The 22,775-nt window shown below is 32.4% G+C and overlaps 1 protein-coding gene across 2 annotated transcripts; it reads left to right on the forward strand.

The window, feature by feature from the left end:
• Nucleotides 1–1,036: 1,036 nt before the first annotated feature.
• Nucleotides 1,037–21,556, forward strand: LOC140443737 (uncharacterized). 2 transcript variants are annotated; one of them, XM_072535144.1, is made up of 4 exons: nt 1,037–1,160; nt 1,325–1,500; nt 1,556–1,681; nt 16,165–21,556. In XM_072535144.1, the coding sequence occupies exons 2-4, from the start codon at nt 1,380–1,382 to the stop codon at nt 17,784–17,786; spliced, it is 1,869 nt and encodes a 622-aa protein (XP_072391245.1). In that variant the 5' UTR covers nt 1,037–1,160; nt 1,325–1,379; the 3' UTR covers nt 17,787–21,556. The 2 variants fall into 2 exon arrangements, with proteins under 2 accessions (XP_072391245.1, XP_072391247.1); XM_072535146.1 differs by having other exon boundaries at nt 1,074–1,160; nt 1,351–1,500.
• The last annotated feature ends 1,219 nt before the right edge of the window (nt 21,557–22,775 follow it).

The following is a 22,775-nucleotide window of genomic DNA, read 5'->3' on the forward strand; positions in this document are numbered from 1 at the left end:
GTTGTAGATAGGATAATTTTAATTGTAATACTGCAAGAATTTGTTATACACATTTTAAAACTGAAGATTACCAAAGAAATCTACAACAGGAACTTTTAAATTACGTTTCTAAAAAGGGTCTAAAACTCAAACCTGAGGCAGTACCTAGTCTTTATTTGCCTAAATCAACATCGGCTACCCTTTTAACCAACCAAAAGAAACGCGTACAAGGAGGCGAACACAGAGAGTCCAAAAAGTATGTTGAGCAGCTTCTTACTACTTCTAGGTCAACGACGTAAGTCTAAATCTTTATTTTTATTAATTATTAGTCATTAAACCTTAAACGGTTTTTTCATATCGATTTGTTAAGTAAGAAACTAGCCTCAGCCTGCTATGCAATTTGCAATAAGAACTGTTTCGGAGGAAATCAATTTAGCATCTTCCAAAATAACATATTTTTCTTTGTTAAATCATGTTATCATTATTAAAATATACAATGTTATCATTATTATAATCAATACCAAGATAATTTTATGTGTAAATATTACAAAAATGTCATTTTAAATGTTGTGCAATATTGTGTGCCCTCACTACACTCATATTCGATGGCCAGCTAGCTCATTCGATATAAATAAAGTTGACTTTGTTATTATTTATTTTGATTTTGTGTTTAGTTCAGTAGGTATATATACGTACAAATTTTGTATACCTCCATTACCACTTTTCTATATCTTTTTAAACATCTGAAATATCGAACTCTGGAGTATAAGTTAATTAACCTGTACCTACGTGTAATAAAAGATAATTAAAACTTGTCTTATAAAGGATATCTATGTTTTATAAAGGATAAATATTATAATGACATAATTTTATCATCTCTTTATAATTACTATAATTAAATTAGCAAAATTATATAAAAAAACTTAAAATTAAAAGTCTTTCCTATACAACTACATTCAAATGTTGCGGGAATAAGCGATCTTGACTACGTCATGCGCGAAAGCGAACCGATTTTGGAACATTATGTATCATACCTTGTGTATTCATTGTACCATGCCTTGTGTACTCATTCAATGAGTCTCATTGTGTATGATTGTGTATTCATTGTACCATGGGATTGGTCAGTCAGGATTATCCTGAGTGCCAAGCCAACGGCTAGAAGACGCTAGCAAGGTAGCAAGGTACAGTACAGTTCTTTTTTATACTATGGCGCTAGTCTCGTAGTTCGTACAAAGAATATTATAGTCTATATTCTTTGGTTCCTAGTTCGTAGTTCTCTGCTTTTGCCTTAAAAGCCAAGATTTCTCTCTTTGTATTTGATTTGAGGTTTTCGTTTTTCTTTCAGTACAGTTTTCAAAATTTTTTTTGAAGGGTACCGTCTCTAATTACCTTTGTTAACTATGGAAGTAAAAGTTGAAATTAAGGATGAGTTTGTTGAAGATGACTTACGATATATAAAAAATCAACTATTCACATCCCTTAATCTGAGTGACTTGAGGAATGAACCAGAAGATAACTCCGGTAAGACAATAGAATCCTAGAAAACAATGTGATTTAATTCCTATTTTTTTATTAGTTATGGCAACAAAAGCTGAAATTAGGGAAGAGTTTTTTGAAGGTGACTCAAGATATATAAAGAGACAGTTATCTACATCCCCCAATCTGGGAGTCTTGAAGAATGAACCAGTCGAATATAATTCAGGTGAGATGTGAATTTTTTATTCTTTATTAGGGTTTTAAAAATGTTCAATAGACTTCAGCTTTATAAGCTTGATTTTTTCTGTAAGTTTTGCTATAAATGTCACTACAGTGTTACATGTTACATGTTGGGGTATTTCTGTCTTAGTATAATGTTTTCTTGGTTCATTTCATGACAAATTAGGTTATTGGGTAATAGTGTAGAGTATGGTATCAAGAAAAAGGATATGATCTATAGAAATCTAGAAATTTGAAACAAATATATTCTGCTTCTTAACATACATATAGCCATAGTAAATAAAGTGTTTTTCTATGATTCGGATAAGTTCAGATTTATAAAAACTAACACTCAATTAGGTACTGTATTGTTGTCACAATTATTATTTTGTGACAATTTTTATGAACAATTTAAACTTCTGTAGTATGAGGCTTCTAAGGTTGCTGTTAGAAACTGTTTTGGTAAGACTAAAAATGCGATGGAATATATATATTATATATATATATATATATATATATATATATATATATATATATATATATATATATATATATATATATATATATATATATATATATATATATATATATATATATATATATATATATATATATATATATATATATATATATATATATATCTCACTATCATTAAAGCATCTTTACATTCTCCATATTATATAAAGCGTCCAATTTTTAAAAAAACACTAAGAACAACTTTTTTTATAATATACAATTTACAATATACTCTATAATATTTCAAAAATATTTTAGATGAAAAAAATAATATCTATACATTTAATAATCAATGGAGCATTCCTCATATTACCAGCTAATAAAGCATCTGATTGTATACAAAAACATACACCTCACCACTATTAAAATTCCTATATACACTTAGCATTCATTTAATAGACAATATAGCGTCCTGCGATGTTGCCACTAACTTCAGTATCTAATGTATGTTATATTTTTAACTCTGGTGGAAATATTTTTAAAAAATTTAATATTCAAGATATAAGTGCATATTATGTAATAGGTGTATTATATATGTAGGTACGCTAACCAATAAATACTAATATATATTTTCATTTCTTCTGGATTAATTTATAAGTGTTATTGCAAAAATAGAACAGAAAAGGAGATTTTACCTAGGTAATACTAAAAATAGAATAATTACTAGATTAAGTACATTTTTTCATATGTCAAGTATGACTAGATTTTGAAATTTTTATCAGGATCCTTTTTTTTAATGAGATTAAAGTGAATCTTGTTTCTTCTGTTGTTGTTGTTTCTGGATTTATAACATTGCACCTCAAAACATTGGTGTTGGCCAGAGAGCCTGGGAAATAGGCACATTCATATTTGACCTTATTTTTATTGTGCATTAAAATAAGTAATACTTAAATATATTTTATTAATAAATGAAACGTTGCAGAACTTCGACCTAAATTATTGAATGCAATAAAAAAGTTTTATTGGAAATAACATCCTATAAAATAATAAAGGTAGTAAAAATATTAAAATTAATTCGAGTTATATAGAGTTATATATATTTAATATGAATCCGTTTTCAGTGCTGTTGCTTCGATATAATTTAACACAATCATCTAAGTAAGTTTTCGATTTAACGGATTACAGGACAAAGATAAAAACCCGATACAAATAAAAAAAATGATAAAATCGAAATGTCAATAATAATTTTCATAAAATGGCGTATAAGACAACAGAAGGCAGAATAGGAAAAGGATATTGAGAATTGTATAAATTTTTATGTTTTTAATAATTACTAAATGGTTACACTGATTTAAAAAACAATTACCAAAAAGTTTATATTTACCTCTTACATGAAACTTAAATAGTGGTCACTTGAAAAATAAATCAATTGTTTTTTCAAATAAAAAAAATCAACAAAAGGTTTTTTTTGTACTTTTTATTTATTCCAAATAAGTAATACATTAATTACGGGTATTTGCATTAAATAACAAAGTATGTTAAACTATTTTTCTCTTTGTTTACATAAATTACAAAACCTAACAAGATATTCTATTTCTTAATTCAAATTAGAGAGTTTGGGTTTAGCAGCCAAAGCGAACACACGTGCAGACAACGACATCGACGAAAATAAATTCGCATATCGGACCTTTTCACGGTGTCGGAAGTCAAATAATAAATACAAGTGATTAAAGTAAAATATAGATAATAAGTGTTTATAAAAAAGAACTTTCGATTCGTCTACATTGAAAAAAAAACGTAATTTAATTAAAATAGTGAAAGAAGCATTGATAAATAAATTAGATTTCGGCAAAGTGACAAAAAGATAAGAAATATTTATCGGTTGGTTTTTAAAATCATTAGCCAGATAATTAAGTAAACAATACAACAGGATATCGTAAGTAAGCAGAATTTTAGTTTTAATAGTAATAATAGTAGCTTTGATACAAACAATATAAACATATAGTCAGGGCCGGCTTCTGAGTTTTAGGAATAAAAGTGTTGGAGTATTGGACACAGCCAGCGCGGGTGTGGGCGGAAATTTGAATTGAGTAGAGTTTTCGCACAACTGCACCCGTGACGCAGTGACTAATAACCCTAGCACAGAAAATTACTATAAATAAAGAACAATGAATTCAGATGAGGAGTTAACTGATGAAGGAAAAAGGTGGAGAGATGATGAATATTACTCCAGGAGATCAAAAAAAAACACCGAGAACCCCACAAAAAAGAGAAGAAGAAAACACAAGTGGAATCGACCAAATGATGAAAATGATGAAAGAATTAGCAATGGATGTAAAAGACATAAAAAAAGAACAATATAGATCACGAGACGAAATTACGCAACTAAAGAGGGAAATTACAGAACTAAAAGATCAACAAAGCGACTACAAAGATGAAATAAGAAAGATGCGAGAAACAAACGAAAAAGCTATTAAACAAATAGGCCAATTAGAGAAAGAAATTACCGCAGCAAACGAAAAAATAGAGAAACTGGAGAGAGAAAAAAAGAGGAAAAATGTAGTAATACAAGGACTAAACATTGACACAAATGATCAAAAACTATTGCGAGAGGCCGTAGAGAACTTTCTAGAAAAAGAACTACAAGTGTCAGTAGATGTAAATGGAGCGAGAAAAATAGGAGAAAATACTACCTTAGTAGAACTTAACAGCGTGAAGAACAAAATTGAAGTAATGAAAAATAAAAATAAACTAAAAAACAAAACAAACGAGCGAATCTACATAAATGATGATATGTCAAAGGAGGAAAGAATTATCCAGAAAGAAATTAGAAGTAAGGCTATGGCAGGGAGATATAATGGAAAAAATGTAAAAATAGGATTCCAGAAGCTAATCATAGATGGAGAAATATGGACATGGAATAACAGCCAACGACAATTAGTAAAAGATAAAAATGTAAAACCAAAAAACTAACAGCAAAATTTAAACAGGCTAAAATAACGAAGACAACTTGGCAAGATAAAGGTATAAGAGATGAAAAAAATGTAGAGATCATTACTGGAAACAAAGTAATAAACGAATGCATATTAGTAGGGACATGGAATGTAAGAGGAACGTACGAGGAAGGAAAACTAAAACACATAATCGACGAATGCAAAAAATACAAGTTCGAAATAGTAGCACTACAAGAAACAAAACAATTAGGGCAAAACTCAATGGAAATAAACGACTATTTATTTTTCAACAGCGGGGGAGAAAATAGAATGTTAGGTACAGGCTTTGTGGTAAATAAAAAGCTGAAAGATCTAATCGTTGACTTCAAACCAATTTCAGAGAGAATATGTGTATTAAGAATAAGAGGAAAATACCAAAAAATAACATTTATAAATATACATGCACCGACTGAAGACAAAAGTATAGAAATAAAAGAAGACTTTTATAATCAAATAGATACAGTATTCGAAAATATCCCCAAATACGATGTAAAAATAGTGCTAGGTGATAGTAATGCAAAAATAGGAAAAGAAGAAATATATGTACCCACCATAGGAAAATACAGCTTGCATGAAACAACGAACGAAAATGGTCACTTCCTAATTGATTTCGCGAAAGAAAGAAATATGATCATTATGAGCACATACTTCCAACACAAAAGAATACACCAAGGAACGTGGAGATCACCGGATGGGAAAACCATAAACCAAATTGATCATGTGCTTGTCGAAAAAGATATGCAAAAATGTATAAAGAACATAAGAACATACAGAGGTCCAGATGCAGATTCAGATCACTTTATAGTTGGAATACAAATGAAACAACTTATTCCAGTGCTTAGAAACCAGCGGAAGAAAAAGTATAAAGTAACTAAACCTGTGAGACTACTGACAGAGGAGGAACAAAATAAATATGAAAGAATAGTCAGTAGAGGATTAGATAATATTGCAGAAAATGGGGATATTGAACAAACATGGATGCAAATAAAAGTATGTATGACCAAAGCAGCTCAGGCCAGTAATAGAAATATAAAACACGAATACAAAGAATGGTTCGACGATGAATGTAAAATGGAACTAGATGAACGAAATAAATTAAGAATGAAAATGATGCAAGAAAAAACAACAGAGATGGAGAGAAAATACAATGAACAAAGGAAAAGAGCCAAAAGAATAATAAGATCTAAGAAAAGAAAATACAATGAAGATAAACTAAAATGTATAGAACAGAGCTATAAAAATAGAGAAATTAGAAACTTATATCAAGGGGTGAAAAATGAGAAAAGGGGGTACCAAGGAAAACCTGTACACTACAAAAACAAAAATAGAAGAAATTTAGTAAGTGACGAAGAAATATTGAGCAGATGGAAAGAATACTTTGAAGAACTTTTAAATGAAATTCCCACAACAGAATATGAAGAGGAAGAAGAAGTGAAGGAAAATGTCGATCAAGAACGAATAGAGGAAAGACCGCCTAACGAAAAAGAAATAAAAGAAATAATAGAGAAACTAAAGAATAATAAGAGCCCAGGAAGAGATGAAGTAACAGCTGAAATGTTTAAATATGGAGGACCAGTACTAATTAAGCATTTGGAAAAGTTGCTAAAAGACATATGGGAACAAGAAAAATTACCGAAGGAATGGGCCGAAGCGACACTGTGCCCTTTTCACAAAAAAGGCGACAAAAGTTTATGCCACAATTACAGGGGAATAGCCCTACTAAATGTTGCATATAAAATACTTGCAGTATATATAAAAGATAAGCTATCTCAAAATATAGATAATGACATAGGGGAATATCAATGTGGATTCAGAAGAGGGCGCAGCACAGTGGATCAAATTTTCCTACTGCGCGAAATACAAGCAGAAAGCTACGAATATGGGAAACCTACAATGGCCATATTCATCGACTTTAAACAAGCGTTCGATAGGATAAAGCGCAAAGAAATATACAAAGCACTACGTGAAATGGGAATTAGTGAAAAACTCATAAGAATGGTAAAAGTGACACTCCGAAAAACAGAGAATAGGGTTAAAATAAATGGCGAAGAAACAGATAAGTTTGAGGTCAGTGAGGGGGTGCGACAAGGAGACCCACTGTCATCGCTGTTGTTCAGTATCGTCCTCGAAGTTACCATCAGAGAAGCTGGAATCAACAGGTCAGGACTTATATATCAAAGAAAACACCAATGCTTAGCATTCGCTGACGACATTGTACTGATAGCCAGAAGTAAGCAAGAATTAAAAGAAATAATAAAAAGATTAGAAATGAGAGCGAGAAAGATAGGGATGTACATAAATGAAGAAAAGACCAAATATGTGGAATGGACAGAAAGAGATTACCTACAAGAACAATATCTGACAGTAATAACAGATGAAAAAACATAAAAATTCGAAGAAGTAGAAATATTCCAGTATTTAGGAGCGACATTCACGAGAAGACCAAATATGAAGGTAGAAATCCAAGCGAGAATTATGGCCGGTAACCGTTGTATTTTTGCACTAAACAATTTATTAAGAAGTAAAAACATATCTAGAGGGGCTAAGATAAGAATATATAAGACAGTAATAAGACCTATTGTATTATATGCCAGTGAAAGATGGGCAATGAAAAAATCCGAGCAAGTCTTGCTGCAAGTCTGGGAAAGAAAAGTCCTCAGGAAAATATTTGGAGGTAAATTATGGAATGGTATATGGATAAAAAGACCAAATATGGAATTAGAGGAGATGTATGGAGAGCCGAATATCGTAGGGATCATAAAGTCACAAAGACTGAGATGGTTGGGACACATCCAAAGGATGGAAAACACGAGACTGCCAAAAAGAATGCTAATGGGAGGAATAGGAGGGAAAAGGAAAAAAGGCAGACCGAAAACCAGGTGGAAGAAGGATGTTGAAAAAGACATAGAAAAACTTAAAATACCAAACTGAAAAAATAAAGCAACAAACAGAAAAGAATGGAAAAGAATAGTAACTCAAGCCATGGGCCTTCTAGGCCTGGAGAGCTAAATTATATATACATATAATTCAAATTAGGATCTCGATAAAAAAAAATCCAGGTAGCCCTATATATTTCTGCACTGTTATGTTTTTCTATAGCCTCAGAGGTTTAACTAACTTTATATAAAAGGAAAGACAGTTAAGATTTGATTTCACGTACAGTGCGTTTGTGTATCCGCTTATACGTATTTCATCCTAAAAGGAATCTTCGGAGCGGCTATTCACAAATGCTCTTCTTAACGCAAATCTTAACTGTCTTTCCTTTTATTTCGCTATACACTTTATGAGTACTAGAAACCAATGCGCTAAAGACTTTTGCTTAGTTGAGGAGATATGTTGTGGAATGCAATTCTTAGAAGGCGCAGATTAAAGCAGAAATCTGAATTTGGTTTCGACAATTAGAAATCTCCTGATTTTGTTTCGTGATTTAACTTTATTTAACTTTAAAAACTCACTTAATTATAAATATCACAAATTCTAATTACATTATGTACAAGTAAAACGGCAACATCTGTAATTCTCCTGGTCTACCTATATTCAAGCGTAGTACTCTGCAATACACAGAATCTAAATCTGTTACAAATGATTTTATATCTTTATTAGTTTTTCAGAGCAGAATTTTCCGTATTTATTAGATATTCTTTGAACATGTTCAAATCAGTTGCCAGAGATAATAATGTAATTTTATTCCATTTATTTAGTCACTAGCAGCCTTACTAGATATTACGTACCTCCAGTTGCTTTGTATTAGGTGTGTCATAGTTTTGCGAAGCTGCTTCTGTCTCAGCAGCGGGTATAATTATTTTCTCTTTAAAACAAGAACTACTGCGATGCCACAATATTGTTTCGGTCTAGTGCCAAAGTTGACGATTCAAAACGGTCCTGCTCATAATTTTATTTTGCTATTATTGTTGTCGCACTCATAATTATGTCTCAAACAAATCATGAATAGAAGGATATTATTTGTTATATATCTTGCTGCATATGCGCATATTAAATCATCTTTTTTCGCTTCAAACGATATAAAGTCTAGTCGCATTCTGGGAAATACTTATCTCAATTTTGGATTTATCTTCAAATTTTCTTCAAGTAAGTTTTGAGCAAAAGAGCAATGATTTTTACTGTCATTGAAACTACAATTTTTTCTGTCTCCACAATTGCTGAGAAGAATACGTGCCTATACTTTTACAACAAGGTAAAAGCTCTGTATCAGTTATTGATACTCTAATAGATTTTTTGAAACGATTACTATTTAAAAAATTTCCTTTTTTTTCTAAATAAGTCTAATAACTGTCTTCTTTCGCTAGAACCCGCTAGCTTTGAAAAAATATGTTGTACCTCAATTTCATGAGAGTAGTTTCTTCGGAGGTGTCTAGAAAAAATTAGAGTAGTATTGTCACAAAAAACAATAATATGTTCCTTTATTTCCTTTGCGTTTATGTTAAATCTTTTTCCAGTATCTTGATTTCAAGTTTTATCAAGTGCTTGGGGAATTATATTTTTTGAGACACATAAATTATCCAATGTTGGATAATTATTTAAAAGATTCATGGACGTATTATTTTCGTTCGAGTTGTGCTTTTCCACTAAAATAGATCTCATATCATCTTTATTTTCATTTGAGGTCTGAGGTTTTGTTTGAGTTACGAATATTAATAACTTACCTGTTTAGGCGGGAAGGCTCTACCGTTAGGAAACAATCTCTTTTGTTAGTGCCGAGAATACAACAAAATATTAAAATTGAACTTATTAGGCACAGACTATCTATATCGAATCCACCGTTGCTAACACTTTGGACGCCCAAACGCGATAGAAATGATGCTAATATAATTACTCTGAAAACTATACGTCGAGCTAGATCAGCGCGCTTTCGACGCCTTAAACTATATACGTTTATCGTATCTTTTTTTGCAAAATTACCATCATAAAGCATTCCAGTAAAAATTTGCAAAGAGGTTATGGATGACTTTTAGACACTTTTAGCAATGAAAAAATTAGACCGTCCGTATACGCTTTATTTATGGTAGGGTTAATAAAAACAATAAAAGTTACAGTTAAAAACACGAGTTTTTTAAAATTTATACAAACATTAAAAAGTCACAAAAATGTCACAATATATTAACAAGAACAGTATAATATAATACAATAATTCTATTCTATCGTTGATGAAAAATTATCGAAACATGAATCCAGGAGAAAAAGTAACTTGTTTTAATTGAGCTTAGTGAAACAATTTGAACAAAAAAAATTATTTTTATTGAAAAAAGCATGGAAAGTTAACTTTATTGTTAGAGTCACAAAAGTAATTAAAAAAAGCGCCTATTTTTGACAGATAGGGTTTCCGGACTCCGAAGGGTAAAAACAAACAATAAATGGCTTGGGAAACAGTCTATGCGAAAAATCAACTAGATAACAATTATGTGTTTACATGACAGAATAGAAAAGTCAATTTATTTATAAATCTAATTAAAAAGAAGGTTGGATATAAAAAGTACCGATGACCATTGTTGGGGAACCTAAAATTAGTGAATATTAATGAAGTATAATGTGATATGAATTTGTTTAACTCACCAAGTGGTTCCTTTTGGAAAGGATTTTACATCGAATATGATGTATGAAAATTGCTAAAGTTCTCGTTGAAATGAATATAGGGATTTAATTTTAGAAGTATCAAGGTAGAAGTTACCTTTTTTCTAGAGGACAAAAACTGAAAGATTTAGGCCATGTCTTGATCGGATTTAGGTGTAACTAAGTTAAATTATGAAATGTAACATTTAACTAGAAGGATTTTAAGGATTATTCAACAGCAAGGAGTGATAAATGATGCTGAGATTATCGAAGTCAGTACGTCTTCATGGAGTTTTTTTCCTTAATTGGTGGTTAAGAGAGATAGAGTGGGTACTCAGAGCACAAAAGTTCTTGTTGCATCTGATATCACTTTTATGTGATATAACACGCCCTTTAAGGGTTCTTTTCGTTTGGCCAATATATTTCAAATGACAGTCTTTGCATGGAATGTTACATACTACATTTGATTTCTCCCAAATATCTAAAGGTGTTTTAGTGTGTGAAAAGAGATTTCCAACTGTTTTACAATTTTTAATGACTATTTTAGTAGATAGTGGTTTAAACAATTTAGTAAGTTTCTCTGTAACTTGTGGAAAATAGGGTAATGAGAAATATGTAGGAGAAGACTCAGATGTGGATACCTCATCAAGGTGGAGTTCATTGTTGTCAAGTATGTTATTATGCAAATCTCCCACATTGGTATAAGTCGGGTCAAGTAAGGACCTTGCAGTAGAAAAAAGATATTTATTAATAAGAAAAGTTGGATAAGAATTCTCAACTAATATAGTTTTAATTAACTGAGTGGCTTCCCTTTTGCATAAAGGATGTGACAACTTATGAGTCCTTAAGGCTAATCCCTGTACGAGGTTGTGTTTGAATCTTTTAGGATGAAAGGAATAATAATTAAGGAAGCGATTGCTAGCAATGCTTTTTCTAAACCATTTGGTTCTTAGGATGTTGTCAACACCTCGTACAATTAACATGTCAAGGAACGGAATGGTGTTATTTACCTCCATCTCACATGTAAACTGCAAGTGGGGATTATATTCATTGAAGACAGAAAGGGTGTGAGTAATTTGATCAGTGGGTACGGCCAGGATCAAGTCATCAACATACTTGCGCTCAATTTGCGCTCCTACATCAGAAAAGCCAGAAGAGAATATCGAGGAGTTCTACGTACTTGTACAAAAAGCACTAAAATATTCCAAGAACGAGCTTACCATCATCATGGGTGATTTCAATGCCAAAGTTGGCAAAAGCAGAATAGAAGACATCGTCGGACAACACGGCTTAGGCGAGAAAAACGAAAGGGGAGACCGACTTACTCAATTTTGTCGGAAAGATTTTACCATTGCTAACACCTGGTTTAGACTTTCCCCGAAACGACTTTATACGTGGAAGTCACCTGCAGATACAGCCAACAATATCAGAAACCAGATAGATATTATTTTCATTAACAAAAGATTCAATAGAAGACATCAAAAGTAAATCTAAACAGAACCTGGATTATGACACTCTAAAAGACCCCGTAGTTCGTCAGAACGTAAGAGATGTAATGAGAGAAAAACTAGAAACCGCTAGACAACAAGAACAGAGTGTAGAACACAAATGAGTTATATCAAAGACGTCATGCTAAATGCGGGAAAAGAACATCCGGGAAAGTAAACGAGAGTAAAAAATAAAGAATGAATGACTGATGACATTCTGCAGATGATGGACCAAAGAAGATTAATGAAAAACAAGGACGCGAAGAAATACCAAGAAATCAACCAAACAATTAAAAAAAGCAATACGAAGAGCCAAGGAGACATGGATGCAAGAAAAATGTAAACTAATTGAAGAGCTCCCAGTGAAACACGATGATATAAATATCCACTGAAATATTCGAGAAGCCACTGGTCAATACGAGAGGAGAAACACACAACTCCTCATAAACAAAGACGGGAACCTGGCGACGACAGTTAAGGAGAAGTTATTGACCTGGAAAATGTACATCGAAGAACTTTTCTGGGACTACCGAGGTAACCTTCCAGAAATAAATTGCATGGCAGGGCCGTCAATACTAGAAAGCGAGGTCATAGGTCCGGACGAAAAACCCGTTGAACTTATTAAGGTGATGAGTGAAGTGAGCACAAAGGAGTTAACTGAACTGTTTAACGCCATATAAGATTCAGGTAATATCCCAGAAGAATGGCTATTGTCAACATTTGTAACGCTACCAAAAAAAAAACTATCTGGGAAAACGTGCGAAGATTTCCGAACTATCAGCCTCATGAGTCATGCACTTAAGATTTTTCTTAAAATCATACATGCCAGAATTTACAAGAAATGTGAAGAAAATGTCGGTGAAATGCAATTTGGATTCCGCAATTTCATGGGTACACGTGAAGCACTTTTCACCTTACAAGTCCTACTTAAGAGATGCCGCGATGTCTATATTTGTTTTATTGACTACGTCAAGGCATTTGACCGTTGTCAGCACCAGAAGATGTTCGCCGCCCTACAAAGAGTAGGATTGGATGAGAAGGACATTCGGATCATCATGAATTTATACTGGAACCAGCGGGTTCAAGTTAAGGTCGAAGACCAGCTAACCGACCAAGTGAAGACCATGCGAGAAGTAAGGCAAGGCTGTGTGCTCTCGCCGACTCTTTACCCTCACAAACCTAGAGTTGGGAATCCGAGTGAATGGTGAATACATCAATAATATCCGCTGTGAAACTAGACAGGTGATAAGGCACTGAAGAAGAAGAAGAAGAGCATTGAACAACGCTACCAATAAATCGTTCGACAGGAAAACAAACTCTGTTAAAAGCTATATAGTTAAATGTCACCCTCAATAGTTACAACTATAGTTTTTTTATCTATATGGTCAATTTTATCTTCTCTTTGTACCCTACGCTTTATCCTACAAATATGTATAACAGACGAGGATTCAATGTTTTCCCTGAGATAATTAATGTCGTATTGAGTATCTACATCCCTAACTAAGCCTTTAATTTCTATCAAATGGTTTGGTATGTATGCTCTTAAATTTTGTATTTTTTTGTGATTCATTTTTAACAAGATTATTAGTTTCTAATCGTGATGACAGTAAAACTTTGATACGATTTCTGTCAATACTTTTTATCTGTTTAATGATTGTTAGTTTCAAAATTTTAAATATATGGCCTACTGTCATGGAATGTAGTCTACCCAAGTTTTCGCTTCCAATTTTTGAATATATACCCAAATATTATCTAAATTGTACTTATCTAAGACCAGTTGGAAACATTTAATATCCCTTTTATTTTCTATAGGCAGAGTCGCACTTTTATTTATATCACTTGTTTGAAAATTATTATATTTCATCGCACAATTTTTAATGTTCACATCAATAAAGTGATCTTTCGTCTGAAAGGATGTCCTTAGTGAGTCTTGTTCCCCCATTACGGGGAAACAATTTAGTTTGTTTATTTACATATTCACTAAGTTATTAAATTTATTTATTCACTAAGCTATTAAATTTAATAAGTTATTAAACCACTATAGAATTAACTTTTTCGGGAGCTCTTTTAGATTATACTATATTTGACTTTTAGTCCCATTCTGTGTGCAGATCCTCTTAACGACCGAAATGCTTCAGTCAGAGATTCTGTGGACCTACCTATGATGTCTATGTCGTCTGCGTATCCGACAATTTGTACTGATTTGTTAAATATAGTAACATTCGTAGTAATCTGTGACTCTCGAATTATTTTTTCTAATGCCAGGTTAAATAAGAGACACGATAGTCCATCACCCTGTCTTAGTCCATTTTTGCAATGGAAGGGTCTTGAGAGATCGTTTTGGATTTTTACCATGCTCTCTGCACCTGTGAGTGTAAGTTCAGTTAACCGGACAAGATCAAACGGAATGCGAAATTCTACCATAGCAAGTAGAAGTTTATTTCTATTAACGGAGTCGTATGCGGCTTTGAAGTCAACAAATATGTGGTGGGTGTCGACGCCGAACTCTAGGGTTTTTTCGAGGATCTGCCTCACTGTAAATATCTGGTCCGTTGTTGATTTATTAGGACGGAAACCGCACTGATATCCTTCCACTATTTGTTCGGCGTAGGGGAGGAGTCTTTTGTACAATACGTTGGACAACACTTTATATGCCATATTGAGTAGAGTTGAGGATCGCTGCTAACCAAAGATAACAACGTCAGTGAAGAAATCAAAAGAAGAATAGTGCTCGCCAATAAGTGTTACTATGGCTTAAGAAGACAGATGGCCTCAAAAATGCCTAGAAAAATTAAACTGACTGTATACAAAACACTAATAAGACCAGTGCTAACATATGGTTCAGAAACTTGGGCACTAACACAGAATGACCAAGAATTGCTAAAACGTTTTGAGCGAAAAATACTAAGACGAATATATGGAGGCATAAAAGAACAAGGTTTGTGGCGCAGGTGTTACAATTTTGAGTTGTATAGAAGATTTGGAGAACCTGACGTTGTAAAATTCATTAAGGTAGCACGCCTCAGATGGATAGGTCATGTAATCAGACGAGAGGAAGATACCATAGTCAGAAAAGTTTTCGACCGAAGAGGGCCGATCGGACAACGAAGAAGAGGAAGACCGAGACTTAGGTACCAAGACAACCTAGAAAATGATTTGAAGTCTATCGGAATTAGAGCATGGAGAAGAGTTGCCAGAGACAGGGGCGAATGGAGGATTGTTCTCAAGAAGGCTTTGGCTCATAAAGAGCTGTAACGCCACTGATGATGATGATGATGATATTTGACGTTTATAAATGTCGAAGGAATGTATAAAGTTTTTTAATTTGATATGTTTTTACATTTTGTACTCTTTGGAGACAAGTATTTTACGATTTACGGTGTCATACACTGATGGAAAGGTCCTCGAATGCCATGCACAGCATTGGTTCCGGCTCAAGAGTGTCGTCTATGGTTGCTTTAATGCGATTTGAATCCATAGTCTATACTCTCGATGATTTTGAAAATGTGGTTTAGCTCCGAAATCGGGCGATAACTTTTAGCTTCCGATGGATCTTTTCGAGATTTGAGTAGAACGATGACATTAGATTTCCTCCACAGCTTCGTGGAGTACATTCCATTGTTGACCAAGTCCAATAAAAAATAATGCATTAAGAATACATGGGAATGTGCATGTAATAATAAACCATGTAAAATTTGTTCAAAACAATTTTTAGCGTATTCTGTAAAAATGTATATAAACTAGAGAGATTACATAATATTACTTAATGGGAAACCAAAGTTCGAATTATTACAATTTCTCTTTTATATATAATAATAATTAATGAGTAATAACCTATACATAAAAATTGCCTATTATATACTAATGCCTATTATGTACCTACTAGTTGATATGTGCGCACAGAATATTAAATATATATTAGGATTAGTATATTGCATTAATTTTTTCCTTAAAATAAAAAATTAATATTTTGCTTTTTATTTCAGGCTTTCTTGAAGAAGACAACACATCAGAAATTATCAAAACAATATCGGTATGTTCAGGTAAAAAAGAACCACCTACAAGACGACTTATTGAAGAAAAAAGAACAAAATGTGAAATTTGTCTTAAGCAGCTTGTCCATAGGTCATTAAACAGACACATGTTAATTCACACAGGAGAAAAATCTTACAGCTGCGAATTTTGTTTTAAGAAGTTTTCTCATAAAAATAGTTTGAAAACACATCTTAGATTGCACACGGGAGAAAAACCTTATAAGTGTGAAATTTGTTTTAAGCTGTTTACTCATAAAAAATCTTTGGATGATCACAAAATAGTTCACACTGGAGAAAATCCTTACAAGTGCGAAATTTGTTTTAAGCAGTTTTCTCAAAAAAGTAATTTGAAAACACATTTTAGATTGCACACTGGAGAAAAACCTTATAAGTGTGAAATTTGTTTTAAGCTGTTTACTTATAAAACTGCTTTGGATGATCACAAAATAGTTCACACTGGAGAAAATCCTTACAAGTGCGATATTTGTTTAAAGCAGTTTTCTCAAAAAAGTATTTTAAAAACACATTTTAGATTGCATACTGGAGAAAAACCTTTCAAGTGCGAAATTTGTTTTAAGCTGTTTACTCAGAAAACTTCTTTGGATGGACACAAAAAAGTTCACACTGGAGAAAATCCTTACAAGTGCGAAATTTGTTTTAAGCAATTTTCTCAGAAAAGTAATTTGAAAATACATTTTAGATTGCACACTGGGGAAAAACCTTACAAGTGTGAAATTTGTTTTAAGCTGTTTACTCAAAAAACTTCTTTGGATGAACACAAAATAGTTCACACTGGAGAAAATCCTTACAAGTGCGAAATTTGTTTAAAGCAGTTTTCTCAGAAAAGTAATTTGAAAACACATTTTAGATTGCACACTGGGGAAAAACCTTACAAGTGTGAAATTTGTTTTCAGGTGTTTAATCATAAAACTTCTTTGGATAGACACAAAATAGTTCACACTGGAGAAAAACCTTACAAGTGCGAAATTTGTTTTCAGGTGTTTAATCATAAAACTTCTTTGGATAGACACAAAATAGTTCACACTGGAGAAAATCCTTACAAGTGCGAAATTTGTTTAAAGCAGTTTTCTCAGAAAAATAGTTTGAATATACATTTTAGATTGCACACTGGAGAAAAACCTTACAAGTGTGAAATTTGTTTTAAGCTGTTTACTAATAAAGCTGCTTTGGATGTACACAAAATAGTTCACACTGGAGAAAAACCTTACAAGTGCGAAATTTGTTTAAAGCAGTTTTCTCAGAAAAATAGTTTGAATATACATTTTAGATTGCACACTGGAGAAAAACCTTACAAGTGTGAAATTTGTTTTAAGCTGTTTACTAATAAAGCTGCTTTGGATGTACACAAAATAGTTCACACTGGAGAAAAACCTTACAAGTGCGAAATTTGTTTAAAGCAGTTTTCTCATAAAAATAGTTTGAAAACACATTTTAGATTACACACTGGAGAAAAACCTTACAAGTGTGAAATTTGTTTTAAGCTGTTTAATCAGAAAACTTCTTTGGACGGACACAAAATAGTTCACACTAGAAAAAATCCTTCTTCTTCTTGATGTGACTATCCGTTACGAATGTTGGCGATCATCATGGCAACCTTTATCTTATCTGCAGCAGCGCGGGAAAGCTGCACAGATGTTGTATTGAACCAGATTCTTAGGTTCTTTAACCAAGATGTTTTTCTTCCTTTAACTCGTTTTGAAAATATTTTTCCTTGCAGGATAGCTTGAAGGAGAGCATATCTGGATTCATTAAAAAATCCTTACAAGTGCGATATTTGTTTAAAGCAGTTTTCTCAGAAATGTAATTCGAAAACATATTTAAGATTGCACACTGGAGAAAAACATTACAAGTGTGAAATTTGTTTTAAGCTGTTTACTCAAAAAATTGCTCTGGATGTACACAAAATAGTTCACACTGGAGAAGTGTGAACTACCTTACACGTGCGAAATTTGTTTTATGCAGTTTCCCCAGAAATTTCATTTGAAGACACATTTGATATTGCACACTGGAGAAAAACCTCAAGTGCAATGTAAACCTTGTAATGCAATTTTTAGTGATAATAGTGCGGATGGTAATCATTATTGATAAACAAATAACGGCATCAGAAATGGTCGCGTTTCACAGTAGTAGTGGACTAACTCGTTCTGAAACATGGACAGAAAAGTAATAAAAAAAAACTGGCAATTCTTCGAAACCGAATTCGTATAAAAAATTGGTTATGTGGTATCATGAAGTAACTGACTATAGTTTTTCATAATCATATTCGGCACTTATATCTACGTCACTTTTATACGAGTCACAATCAGGGGCATTTAAAGATGACTCAAACAGCAGATCTTTCACCTATACTGGTAAGTCTTTCTCTGTTGATGTTTCCATGTGCTGGAAGCTCGATATTAGTGGGTCTTCGAAAAAGCACCTAGAAGTATTACTTTACTTGCACACATTTGCCATGATGCCATACTGGCATTACAACGTAAGCAATATAGCGTGTCATTAAATTATCCATCGTTGGAGTGGTAGAATATCGATTGGAGGACCGAAAATTAGTAACCTGAGACTTGCCGATGACACATTAAAAATCGCTTTTAAACAAGAAGAAATGGAAAACAATGTCTGGAGGAGAAAAGCAAAAAGTATGGTCTACAACTAAATAAGAATAAGACAAAAATCTTGCTTTTAGACAGAGCACAGAACAATATTAAATACATTAAAGACATTGGGGGTGATTAGAATTGTGTGAGCTGGTTCTTGTTTCAGATTATAATGTAGTCTTAGAAGAAATGGAACTCGATTGATATTCGATATAACTTTATTGTTCTGTATACTTGTAGCGTCAATGATTGACTAGTAGATTGAAAGTAAAGTCGGGTCCACCGATATTTTGTCCGTCGGCAAATTCATACAGATAATATTTGTATGTTGTGAAATTCGAGTAACCGATGTCCAGGGACGTCTCGCGATATTGGTTGCTTCACCGACACAAATTTTTTGATACAAGTATTAAATCATAAAATAACAATGTGTAATGTGTATATTATAGTCAAAGAGCAGAAAATCTGATTTTGGAAAAACAAACAAAACGTTATATTTTTTTGTGTGTGTGTGCTTGGGATGTTGACTGCGAAACCTATGGTTTCATTCGTCTAATCATGTTTGACTTTGATTCTTGTCAATGATAAAATAAAATCTATTAATATTTAAAATTTACGTTATTAATATTTTAAAAACAATATAACTACGGTAAAAATCATGTATTATACAATTGGTGAACTTACAAAAATCATATATTTTTTTTACAATTTTGTAAAAAAAGTTTTTTTTTATTTTATTTATTTATTTATTTATTTTATTTTTTATTTTCAATATTTTTTGTGTATCTTGTTTTTATTAATATTTATTTAATTTTTTTTTTCTTCATTTATGTACAAGTTTTGGTATACATTGGTCTTTATAAACTATAATTTCATATTCTTATTTTTAAACTGCTTATGTATTGATATAGCAACTTATAAACTTCTAAATTGTTAGAAACTATTAACCCATAAAGGTTGATGGGTTTTACTAAGATTTTTATTTTCATAATGGCTTCCATAAAAATTTTGGTCTTTATTCTATGTTTACTACAATTTAATATCATATGTTCTAGTGTGCCATATTCTCCACACTCGCAGTTTGTGGAATTTACAATTTTTAATTTAGATAAGTGAGATGGTGCTAGGGAATGATTGAATCGAATTCTACAGATAATTCTGATTGCATCTTTTTTTGTTATAAAATTACAGAACCATGGTTTGGTAGGAATTTTCTGCTAAATGCCTTTATAAAAAAGTCCCTTAGTGGAATGATCATATTTATTCATCCATTACATGAATGAATGAATAATTTACAAAAGTATCGGAATGTAATGCTTCCTTGGCCAATATGTCTACTTTTTCATTGTTGATGATCCCACAATGAGCTTTAACCCAAACAAACTTAACTATTTTTCCTTCCTTTATTTAAAATTGGTTAATATATTTTGTAAGATATAATTAATATTAGTAGATATATTTGAAAGTTTATGTAAAACACTTTTAGAATCTGATATAATTAAAAAAAATTTATTATTAATTAAATTAGTTTTAATATATTTTAATGATTCTAATATAGCGAGTTGTTCAACTGAATAACTTGAAAATTCACTCGGAAGTTTTTTATCCTCGAACTAGTTTTGTGTAGGGTCCCAAAATGCACAGGGCGTTTTTTCGTCTTTTTTGATGCATCTGTAAGTATGATGTGATAATTTTTAAAAATCATTTTCTAGGTCTGAATTAAACATCACATTTCTCAACGACTTGGGGTAATTAGAATAATCTCTTAGAAAGCGTATTTCTATCTCAGGCACATCAGTTAAGTTTGTTTGGTATATAGGTAACGGTTCGTTTTTATGCATATTGTCTTTATATTGTAAGCAGTCTTGATATGATTTATATAAAACCAGTGATTCTTTTTTCTTCCAGTACTTATAGTTAAATCCATTATAAATAGGTTGTGAACTTTACTAACTAGACTACTATTTTTAAATAAAAATTTGGCACAAAAATTTATTACAGAGATATTTTCTCCTTAGCTCTAAAGGCATTTCACAACATTCTACTTGAAGATTTGAAATTGGTGTACTTTTAAAGGTTCCAAGGGACAATCTTAGACATTTATTCACTAAATTGTCTAACTTTTTTAGGTTACTGGAGGCTGCTTGAGAGTATAGAAAGCGTCCGTAATCCAGAGTTGATCTAATAAACGACCTGTATAATAACAGGGTCATTTCTGAATCGGCTCCCCAACTGTAGGAACTTACAGCTCTTAATATATTTAATCCTTTCTCGGCTTTTTTTTAATATTCTTTCTATGTGCTCTTTCCAGACTGATTTTCTATCAATTGTTACTCCTAGGTATGTTACATGAGAAATAACGGGAAAACTATGCTCTTGTAAAACAATCTGATTGGGAATAGTTCGTCTCCGGCTGAATATACATGATTTCGATTTCGTTAGTGAAATCTTTAAACTTTTCTCGTGACACCATTCGTTAAATCGAAGAAAAAATTGATTTAAAGAACTAACCAGATTCAAGATCACAATTATCATGTAAATTATGTAAATGCAATTATGTAAATGCATATATACAGGTTGGCGCACCGAAAGCGAAACAGATGCATTTACTGGCAGATGATTCCTTTTTAAAAAAACGCTTGGACCTGTCGATTTTGTTATCGAGGGGGAAACAAAATTGGCATAAAATCACATTAACATTTGCAGCCCCCTAAGCGGGGGTGGCACCATCCCTAAAATCTTAAATGGAAAGGGGGGTCGAATGATCCATCATTTAAAAGGTCTTTCAACTCCCTTTACAATGATGTAAAATTCATGTACTTCAATTCAGTAGTTTTGGAGATTTATTGATTTAAAGTTTAAATACATCATCGTAAGAGGAGATCAATACATAGCAGTAAAGTTGTTAAAAAATAAAGAATGAACTGACCTGTCAGCCGAGTAAATGTTGAAAATGACCACCATTACTTTCCATGCAATAATAAAGATTTTGCTGAAAACGTTGCCGGACATTTTGCACTCATTCACAATTCTTTGTCGTAAATCTTCTAAGGATGTTGGCTGAGTAGCATAGATTTTGCTTTTTAAGTAACCCCACAAAAAGAAATCCAAAGGTGATAAATCTGGCGATCTTGGGGGCCATTCAACGGCACCTCTTCTACCAATCCATTGACCTGGAAAGGTCTGATCTAAATGATGCCGAACTCTTAATGCGTAATGTCGTGGGGCACCATCCTGTTGGAACATCAACATATTCTCAACGTATCGACCATCATTCTGATTTTCAATTATATCTGTTAGCGCAGGATCTATGGCATTTTGCAGTAATTCCAAATACATTTCACCAGTCAAATTTCTAGGTAAGAAAAAAGGACCAACCAAATGATCGCCAAAAATGCCAGCCCAAACATTTAATTTTTGTGGCTGCTGTGTGTGTACCTCATGGTAAATTCTGGGATTAGAGTCCGACCAATATCGACAATTATGACGATTTACTTCGCCATTTAAAAAAAAGGAACATTCGTCGGAAAAGCAAATGTTAAATAAAAATTGTTCATCGTTTGTAATTCGTTCTCTCATAACTTCACAAAATTCTAATCGCTTATCAAATTCGTCTTCATTAAGTTCTTGTACAAGGTGAATTTTATACGGATGAAAATTATGGGCCTTTAGAATCCGTTGGATAGTACGTTGACTAACACCACACCAAGTTTGCAATTTGCGGGCACTTAATGTAGGATCTACAATAACTTGCCCTAAAACCCCCACTTCTGTTGCTTCGTTCCTTATAGGATTTTCAATATTACGTTTTTTATTGGCGACTGATCCAGTTTCCCGAAATTTAGCTACAAGTTCTAGAACATATTTTCGGTGCACATTATTGTTCTCATGTCGCTCATTAAAAATTTGTGCTGTTCTATTAGCGCACTGATTATTTCCGAAAAATAT

This window comes from Diabrotica undecimpunctata, chromosome 6, assembly GCF_040954645.1.
Source record: "Diabrotica undecimpunctata isolate CICGRU chromosome 6, icDiaUnde3, whole genome shotgun sequence".
In the NCBI taxonomy this organism is placed as follows: Eukaryota; Metazoa; Arthropoda; class Insecta; order Coleoptera; family Chrysomelidae; genus Diabrotica; species Diabrotica undecimpunctata.

Bases quoted from the DNA above. Each gene is read 5' to 3' on its own strand.
- LOC140443737 (XM_072535144.1), top strand. From the start codon at position 1,380: ATGGAAGTAAAAGTTGAAATTAAGGATGAGTTTGTTGAAGATGACTTA. The intron at 1,501-1,555 runs GTAAGACAATAG...TTTTTTTATTAG, and splicing joins TGAACCAGAAGATAACTCCG to TTATGGCAACAAAAGCTGAA. The intron at 1,682-16,164 runs GTGAGATGTGAA...TTTTTATTTCAG, and splicing joins ACCAGTCGAATATAATTCAG to GCTTTCTTGAAGAAGACAAC.